Source organism: Bactrocera latifrons, unplaced genomic scaffold (assembly GCF_001853355.1).
Source record: "Bactrocera latifrons isolate USDA-ARS-PBARC rearing strain unplaced genomic scaffold, ASM185335v1 scaffold_258, whole genome shotgun sequence".
NCBI classification, from domain to species: domain Eukaryota; kingdom Metazoa; phylum Arthropoda; class Insecta; order Diptera; family Tephritidae; genus Bactrocera; species Bactrocera latifrons.
Genome location: NW_017536163.1, coordinates 154,409 through 164,775, shown reverse-complemented (window position 1 = coordinate 164,775; position 10,367 = coordinate 154,409). Strand labels below are relative to the sequence as shown.

Below are 10,367 nucleotides of genomic sequence, written 5' to 3'. Positions count from 1 at the left end.
AAATTAATCAATAAATTTACTTTTATAATTTTTTGCTATTAATAAAATTGTCAAAACCTAAATTTTTGGTAAAAAAATTAAAGTAACCATAGATTTTTTAACATCCAAAAGTTTTTAAAATTAATTTTATCTGTCAAATACATATGTATATAATTTATTTTCTGTTTTTAATGGATTAATGATTAATATTACAAATTTTATATTTTATATCCACATTTATATTAATTAGATTTTTTAGATTTATATGAAATGTATTGTTAAAATTGTTTTATTCGCGATTTACATATGTATATGCTTAATGATTTTAATGAGTTCCATTAAATTTCTCATTTTTATTTTGCTTTTTTTTGCTGCGAGTTCTGATAAAAAATCTTTTCTTGCTGAAATATTTTTTGCACATTATATTATTTTTTCCTTAGAGTTTCTCATTTTCTTCTGAAAATATATTTTTTCATATTACTCGTATTTTAGCACGATCCATCCATAAATCAAATGGGAAAATTTACCGCATTCATAAAAAATTATACGAAAATATAAATTCACTGTTTACACATATGTGCTAACTAATTGTGTTAGCGCAAAACAAAAACACTGTTATTCGTTAGCCGGCGTACGAAAGCACACTCGCGTACTGCACACACGCGCTTCACTGACGAGACTGATGTGCGTTACGTCGCGGCACGATCACCGAACCAACCCACCAACCAGTTCGCAGCTCCAAACATACATACATACTCAGCCCCCCAACGAAACTCGATGGATCTGTGCAAGTCAACTGCGGTAGCTGCGCCGCGTTGACTTCAGCAGCGAAAAGCTCAAAAGGCAAAACCACTTTTGTTGACTTTCGCACGACGCGCAGCGCCGATCACGTTGATCAGTGATCGCTGTTGATCGCAGCGCGCACCCAACGCACTTTGCAAAACAATTTGCGCCACTGTGGCCGGCCGCTGGTATACCTGTGCGTGCCTGTGTTAGTGCCTCTGCTACTTGCAGATCGCCGTCGCCGTCGCCGTCGTCGACTTTGACGTCGGCGTTCATTGATCAAATTATAAGTTTGCGATCTTTTCATTGCTGGCTCTCTCTCGCTTGTGGTTGTGCTCTGCTAATTGCGGGCGCTCACTTTTATTGTATGTGTTGTTGTTGTTGTTATCTTTGCACATTTTGTTTTTGCATTTGCTTTTGAATTGTAACAAGTGATATTTGTGTTGTTGCTTTGATTTGTTACTGTTTATATCGATGGCGTTCAGTTTGATTGCCTTTGTGTTGTTGTTGTCAATAGTGTTTTTGTACTCAAAAGCCGTACTTTTAGCCGGTATTTGGATTTTTTTCTTTTAATTTTTCAAAAGCAAACAAATATAGAGCGAATATAATGATCAGTATGGTAAGGATATGATAAGAATGGATTTTCAGAGACAGGATTTTTGCACTCAACAAATGTGCTCGAAAGCAAGAAAAATAATGCATTCTAAAAATTTTCACTAATTTTGGATGTTTTTGTATAAAAACTGTTTTGTAGAAATTTAGGTCTAAAATTCGGCTTGAATTCAATATTATCCGGTAAGTGGCCAAACCTCGAAAATTTGCTAATTTAATATGAGGCTATGTTCAAAAAAATATGAAGTTTTCATGCAAAAATCAGTTACTAAGCTCTATCTACATTGCATTTTATATTTTGGAATTAGACAACCTTAGTGTTGCAATCTGGCAACGTACAACTTTATAGTAAATTTTGACACTTGTGATGTTATACTTCCTCAGAACGTTTTGACATACGACCGACCACTCGTATGGCTTGTAGTAACTTGAAATATGCATCTAAATCGCGAACATTTTCAAACGCTTATTTTTTACAACTTTCGACGTAGATTAGCTCAGCAAAAGTTCATCGATGAACTTCTTTAAGGTTTTGGCGATGAAACTGAATCAAGGGCCAGTATGGATGGTATGGTGAATTCTATCAAGGTCGTTAATTTAAATCCCATTAATGGGATCAGCATACATTCAATATTGCATGGATCTTTGACTGTAACAAATTTTTTTCACGTTAGATCCCACACAATTTATCGAAAGCTCGTGTCGATTGTTCGGGAAAAGTATTTAAAAAAATACGATAAAGCGGTGCTTTTAAACATATATATGACAACATGCGCCCGAATATAGAGATCTTTCCACTTCATGGGTTCAAAGTAAGCCGAATCCAACAAAAATTGTTCCCGCATGAAGCACTTCCAAGTAAATGGTTAACCAGATATATCGCTACTATACCACAAGAGCAACTCAGAACAGTAAATTCTGAGTGTTTCGCAACCATTTATATGTCAATTGTCTTTCAAAAAACCGCGAAAACTGCGGCAGTTGGTTTGACGGATTACTCTTCACCATGACCATGCATAGACCGCTGAAACACATGCATTTTTGAGCACTCAAAACTTCAACGTCATCCACTATATGGTCCTGACTTGGATCCGAATGACTTTCTTTTACTCTCGTACGTTAAAAATAAACTAATAGGTCAACTCTTTGTTGATACTGAAAGAGGCGGTTCATACGTTCAAAACGCATGTTTTGCAGATATCTCAATCAGAATGGCGAACGTGTTTCGACAATAAAGCTATTTTCGGTGAATAAAATTTGTTTTTCCTCTCTAAACCCGAAATGTAAAAACTAACTTACATATTTGTTACTAATTTCTAGAAGAACTTCTTTTGCTTTCGAAAATCATTCTTATCTTCAAAATTGACTAATGAATGGTATGGGTTTGCCAAAGTCCCTAAGTTGGATGTAGTGAATGAAGTCCTTACTTTGAGTTAATCTTTGAAATAAACGAAGGATAAATGGACTACCGCCAGTTATCACAGAATAAATATATTTGTGCACTCTTTTAATGTACACTCAAGGATTACACCTTCAAAAACAAATTACAAACTAGTAAGTTTTTCTAGATGCTTAAGGGCACTTTCGTGGGTATTTATCAGTACATGTCTTTAGAGCCCTACATAAAATATTGTATTCACATAATGAAACCGACTTAAATTTTTTTGATAGAAAATGGAAGCATGGTTTCGATTACGCAGAAAGTACATGTCAAAAGAGCGGAACAAATATTGGTGTGTTTATTTGGGAGGTTGTTATGCATTCACTGTAACGAACAGATATGGCAGCAAGTGATGGTAAATGATTAACCTTAATTCAATAGGAGCGTGTGAAAATCGACTGCCCCAGTATTATGCTAATAGGAACGAGGGTTTCGATGAGCGTGACGCTATAGAACTATGTACCATCAAAATAGCTACAAGTTATCGAACAAAACGGTTACTTAATCGGATCATCACATATATGCTAAATTAGACCTTCAATTTAGTGCGAAAATAATAGATTTATTTTAGACCTTATGTCACTGACTTTGATGACGTCACATTAGCGAAATTTTGAAATAGTGAATTGTCAAATTAGTGTCTGTGACTGTGTTGGTTTCTTCTTCCCGATTTAACTCAAAATTTGCCGTCACTCTACACATTCTCGACTTTCATCATTACTTCTCATATATTATGCTTGCTTTCATAATATTTATGTCTCTGTAGACATGTGATGAAGCCTTGAAGCTTGGCGAATTTGTGTTCGACTAAACCAAAAATTTTAAAGTGGCTAGTTTATAAAAAACGAGTCCCTCACGATTTTTGCGAAACATATACATAGATATGCATAAATTTATCCATACATATACATATGTATATATAAGTGGAGAAATAATATTGTGGCATGCATTCACACCTAAGGACACATGTAGACAATATTAAGCGGAAAAGGAAAGCAACAATAACAAAAGACACGTTTGCTGCTGTTCATCACTTGACCCATCACTCAAGTGCCACTCATATGAGCCTTCTCTTTGTATGCAAATTTCCAGCGCTACGACCTGTTCTTCCCACCACGGCTGCCCCTCCAAATGATAAGCGCGCACATCGCTCCCAAGCTTCAGCGCAAAACGTGCAGTTAACAGAATTTCTAAGCCTTTAATGATCGGCTGATTTTTGTTGTTACCGCAACTGCCGACCGTGGTGCATGGTTAGACCATTGGTGGACTCGTGAGGCGATATTTTTGCATGCCTTCTTAGCCTTCTGGTTGTAACTTAAGTACTGCTTTTGTACTTATTAATATGTCTGTTAAAACAGCATATAGTATATAGTATAAAGCAGTAAGCATATATGTATGTAAATAGATATATATACATATGTTTAATGCACTGAAATTATCCTCTCTCTACACGCTTCATATCTGTTTTGGCCAACAATGACGGTCGTCATCACTCCATGGTGCATTTTATGCTTCGATGCAACAGTCACGATGTGTTGCAACGCGGCAGCACAACAAAAACAACAATAAATATGTAGAATAATATGAGGCGCATGGCGCTCGAATATGCCGCAACTTTGAGGTTTAATAGCAACAGTAACCGTATTGAAAGCGATCATTGTGGCGGCATTTGTAATATGCAGTACAGTGGAGGCGCTTACATTGAGAAATTTCGACTTGAAATTGTGTTAAAATAAATGTAAGCAACACTTCAGTACTGTAGAACCGAAGTATGGGATTAAAAACGGAAAAAAATTATTGACTGCAACGAAAGTTTGTAACGCAAGGAATTTCCGTCACCTCACATAAATACATGGCGCCGCCATTGTTAATGTTAAGACGATTTCAGTAAAAAAAGAATTTAAATGTTGCCACATGTTTGTAATTTTCAAGTAAAAGAAATCATAACTCAAACTCTGCGCAATGTGGACTTCAATGTGAACAGGTGTAAGAAAGCTCAGAGTTAAAAAATTTTGGTGCAGAGTTGCCACTTATTTCAAATTTTTTAAAAACTGCTTTCAACTTTTATTCCAAAAAATTTTATAGGTAAATTAATTATAAATGAGATATATATTTAAAAATAAAATCTTGCCACCTGTTATAATTTTCCATCAAATTGGTTATAATATGTAAACAACTACGTTTAAAAAAATTACATGTGTGAGCTTTTTTGAAAGAGTAGTCACTATTTTGGGAAAAAATAATTAAATAATTTCCTACAAAAAATTTAGCATTTAAATTTTGGGATGAAATAGGAAGTATTTGTAAAAATTCATATAAAGATAACTTCAGAAAGGTTGAGATCAAACTAGTATATCAAAACTTGGGTCAGAAAATTTGTAGATAATTTAATAATCCTTCGTCGAAGTCTTTAATAATTGTATCTCAAAGATCTGTGTACGATTTCATGAAGATCGGTTGAGTAGTTCTCGAGAAATTTTGCCAACCGTCATCCAAAACGCTGTTTTGAGAAACACGCGTCTAAAGGCAGCGCACTTAACGTTAACCTCGACCGCACAAGCTCTCAAGACTGCATCTCCGAAATTATTATTCCGTTTTGTAGAATTTAAAAAGTCAATAAAAAATTTGATTTTTTGAAACCCGTAAAACCATGTAACCCATGAACTGATTGTCACCATCGAAGAATAAACTCTAACCTGATATATAATATGTGACTAGGAGCGACTGAGGTTATATAATATAAAAAGTATAATATTTATAGTTTGTAGAACCGGTCTCTGAGGTGCCAACCAAAGATAAGAAAAGGATGATTAAAAGAAATTTTCGCAGACAGTTCATTGACCACTTTATGGCAAGGCTGTAAGTTAAAGGCTATTAAATTAAATATTTCAAGGCCGTGTGATCTCTTTTAAGCTATTTATCATTCGCCTTGGCGGGTAACACAGTATCTAAGGCAATAAAATGTACTTCATATATCGATTTAATTAAATGCAAATATGTACAAATATATTTTCATCAGTTTTTTACTCTCAACCTGAAATAAGAGATTTTATATACAAAATGACAACACTATCCTAACTTAAATTTGCTATTATCTGCACCTATGAACGTATAACATTGAAAATTGGTATTTGTGCGTTTATTACTAAAACGATCGAAACATCGAAAAACATCGCCAGTCTCACTTTAGTAAACGCCTAAAAGTCTGCAAGCAAAAAAGTGATCGTGGTAACTTACAACAACTTCAACTCACGCACACATTAATGTGCAGATACACAGAAAAAGTGTTTAACTAAAATAGCAGGAAGTTGTATGAAACATAAAATCTTGATTGCCATTTTCTCAATGTCTGGTTAGCAGCCAACCGTCAGTTAAGTTCTAGTTGACTTAACGAAGACTACTTCTTTCAGTAAAGATCCTTTTTGAAGTAAATTTTAGAATAATGATAGCATCGGACGCTTCAGATTCTCATTGAAATCTTCCGTCGCGAATTGAGGATTCTCTAAGTTTGATAAGTGATATCTAGTTTTTCAAGCTGAACTTTTTTTACTATCGTTTGCCAATTACTAAACAAGTAAATTTAAAAATGTCATCGATTTAATAAATATATAGAATTTCGGAACCAATTTATTTCCATTTCAACAACTGTTTTGTAGTCCAGTTCAATTTGATGAATGATATTTTTCATTAAAATATTAATAATAATCGGTATTAATAAAACATCGAAATTTATCGATTGCTCTTTTTCGCATAACGTTATTTTTTAATTTAGTGTTCAATTTTAAAAAACGGCATTAGAATATTTCATAAAAAACCATCAGAGAAAATCGATAGTAATAGAATTCGGGTATAAATCCAATTCGAAAACTTTTATCAAAAATGCATAGCTTGCCTATATTTTTTTCAATTATTGCTTTTCATTGAAAAAATAATAATAATCGATTTTAATAAAAAATCGAAATTTATCGATTGTTCTTTTTCAAATAAAGTTATTTTTTAATTTAGTGTTCAATTTTAAATAACGTCATTAGAATATTTCTTGTTCAGGTATAAATCCAATTCGAAAAATCTTATCGAAATTGTTCGTGTACAAAAATTTTAATTGTATAATTTTATATACCGTCACTAGAATATTCCAAATAACAATATTAAAAAATTATCGAAAATAATCGATTTTATTTTCGGTTACTGTTCTAAAATCAACCAAATGTTGATTTATTGCGTTAAATGCACAACATTAGAAATGATATTAGAATATTTCCAATGTCTATACCATAAATTTATGGAAAATAATCGATTTCATGTTCTATTAATCGACTAAAATGTTTTAAATGCTGATTTATTTCGTTAATTGCCCAGCTTTGAAAATTATATCTAAATATTCCCAATATCGATATTATAAATATATCGAAAATAATCAACTTCAATTTCTATTAATCGACTAAAATTTTACAAATGCAAAGCTTTGAAAATTATATCACAATATTTCCTGTACCAATATATAAGGAAATAATCGAAAATAATCGATATTTTTATGGACTAAAATCTTCTGTTTTATAAGTATAGCACAAAAAATAAAATATTTTGAATGGCAGTAGCTAAGAATTATCGAATTTATATTCGATTAATCGACTAAAATCGTCTAAATCTTGATAAAATGTTTTCACATTTTAACTGCTGAAATACATTTATTTCGTCACCTTAAAATTTCACACAGCAAAAACAGATACTATACAGTTATAAAACAGTCCAAACGATTATATGCTGAAATTTCTTAGAGATGTGTTAAATAAAATCATAATTGTAAATGTCGCAACAGTAGTGGTAGTAAATTTTTAAAATTTTAAAATTTTCTAAATTTATTTAGTACAATTTTGTATTTGTTTCATGCATAGTTAAGAGTGTTTATTTCAATTCTTTTATTTTTATTATTATATAACAATATGTATGTTGTGTAAGCATATTTCTTAAATAAAAATTGACTAAGTTTTATTAAAGAGATTTTATATATATATATGTGTAGTTGTAGTTGTTATAATTTTAAATAATTATAATTAATTTATTATATTAATTAAATAGATAAATAAAATATAAAAATAGAAGTAATTAATTAATTAAAGTAATGTTATATAAATAATTATCACTAGAGTATGTAACGGCATAACATTTATACATATTTGTTGTTTTTGCTACATTTAATTTGGAATTCTCCGGCATTAATAAGTTATGTATGTAGATAAGAAATCAAAAGGTTAGTTTAGTAAATGCGAAATTCAAAATTCGAAGGAATCAGCAGAAATTAGTTGCATTAAAATTTCATTCGCAGGCATTTCTTGGTCATAAACGTTTGTAAGCATTTGTTAGATTGTTTTTTGTATTTTTCTTTTCTTTTTTGTCTTTACTTTTTTTGTTTTTGTTCTTATATACATATATTTTGTTTGTATGCATGGGCTGACCACTTTGGGCAAAAAGTAGTAAGACGTTGTTCATAATTTCAAAAATCTTATTTTATTCTTCAAAATCTGTATCGTCCCGCTCAAAGCAATCCCCCTTGGTCCTAATACACTTGTGTCAACGTTTTTCCAATTCTCGAAACAGCTTTTAAAGTAAATTTCCAGAATATTAGCAAAAAGTCATACGGAGCTCAAGTCTTACTATTTTCTGCCCACAGTATAATTTCTATACTTTAACGCTTTGGTATTGCCAAATGACGCCAAAAGCCAACCAGGCATGTATTTGGCACTTGAAATCTGCAGTGTATTTACTTAAAAATTCCAAAATAAATAAATTTAAAATTTTCTACAAACATACTTATATATTTTATGCACATAAACAAAAATATTTATGTAAATTTCCTCAATGATTTTGCCGCAGTCATTTTCGAAAATTTATGATGAAGCTACTTTCCAAAAACAAAAAACAAAAACGTATACAAAAACAAAAAATACCTACATACATACAAACAACTGCTTATTTACTCAGTAGTCATTTCCGACTGCTCGGGCACGTCAAGGCAACAATAAAGTGCGGTTAAGTTCATGGTTAGTTGCTGCCTGTCAGCAAATAAATAGCAAACTAATTTAGCCAAAGCAAATAAATTTTCGAAAATATGCTCGGATATTGTGGTCAAACATTTCAACGTACATACACACATGTGATATGTATGTTTGTGTGGGTGTGTGTGCATGCAAAGCGCTGTTGTTGTATGTTGTGCGCAGCTGGCGTTGGCGTTGGCATTGTCGCTTTGCGGACGCCACCAACGCCCCCGCACGCACTCACGCATTTCACCTATAGAAAGCCCTTGATGGTTTGCTTGGTTATGTTCTCGTAATATTTGCTGCGACGCCAGGCCGCATTCGGTTTTTGATTGTTACTCGTATTACTTGTGTTGTTGTTGTTGTTAGTATTGCTGTTATTGTTATTACTGTTATAATTTGTTTGCGGCTGCTGCTGTAGCTGTTGCTTTTGCTTTTGCGTTTGCTGTGGCTCAGTACTTGAACACGTGCTCACCTCCGGTGTCACCGATGTGACCGGCACCTCCTCCGTTAGCACCTGCAGCGATGGCGAATCTGCTATACAGCTTGACTCCAAGTCGGACTCCGACTCGATGGGTATGCTTTGGTAGTTATAGTGCTCTACATCGCCATCACCCGGTGTCGGTGTCACGCTTTGGCTGTGCAAGTCTTCAATGTCAGCGATGCTGCTGCCGTCGCCGTCGTCGCTGGTGGGTGGTAAAGCATATGCGCCTCCAACACTTGATGAATCATTTGCGTTTTGTTGTTGGTGTAGCTCTTGTTGTTGCGGTGAGGGTGTGGAGTCTTGCTGTTGTGCAGATACAAAACTATGTTCAGTGCCATCGTACGACATATTAATGTCCGCGGGTATTTCAAATGTCGATGCGAAGGTGGAGTCATCGGCTTCGCTCACATCAAATGAGCTTTTATCGCAACTAATGAACGAGGAAGTGCGTCCGGACGCCGTTTGGTATGACGACGAATGCGAGTGTGGCGTGAAATTGCCCTCGGATGCGGTAACGAAGGAATCATCTTCGGTGGAGCGTGAGTGCCAGTCCTGGAGAGGGATAGAAGAATTTATATTATTTTGGATGACTTTTGGAAAGTGCTTTCGGAGCATTGTTTTATATTAAATAGTTTATAAATTTGGAAATGACATGCCATTTTTAGAGACCCACAAAATTTGAACAAAATTAACTGAAGGCACTAAAGGTCATCTCAGCCGAGGCTTATAATAAGTGTAAAGAAAATTGGTGTAAACATAGGCTACACAAACAGGAAGGGTATAATAATGTGAAAATATTTTCTTCTGTCAGTCCGGGTCAAATTTGATCATATGATATAAAATCATATATATTTTCTCGCTTAATATTTCATCCCGAATGGTATATTCTAAGTCAGTTTTAATTGAAATTTCTATTGAAATATGTGAAAATATTTTTTTTTTGTCAGTCCGGGTCACATTTGATCAGATGGTATGTGATATGATTGTTTTCTCGCTTAATATTTCATCCTTAATACCGTATTCAGTTTTAATT

The 10,367-nt window shown here is 33.4% G+C and overlaps 1 protein-coding gene and 1 long non-coding RNA gene across 3 annotated transcripts in view; one reads left to right on the top strand and one right to left on the bottom strand.

Moving 5' to 3' along the window:
• The window catches only part of LOC108969569, a 319,863-nt gene that overhangs the window by 233,483 nt on the left and 76,013 nt on the right, over positions 1-10,367 (top strand). The window lies entirely within an intron of this gene.
• LOC108969561 (titin-like) overlaps positions 1-10,367 on the bottom strand; it is a 259,294-nt gene that overhangs the window by 201,664 nt on the left and 47,263 nt on the right. Inside the window, exon 10 of the mRNA XM_018934354.1 lies at positions 9,326-9,886. Within this exon, the coding sequence (XP_018789899.1) occupies positions 9,326-9,886 (561 nt within the window). The remainder of the gene's footprint in view (positions 1-9,325; positions 9,887-10,367) is intronic.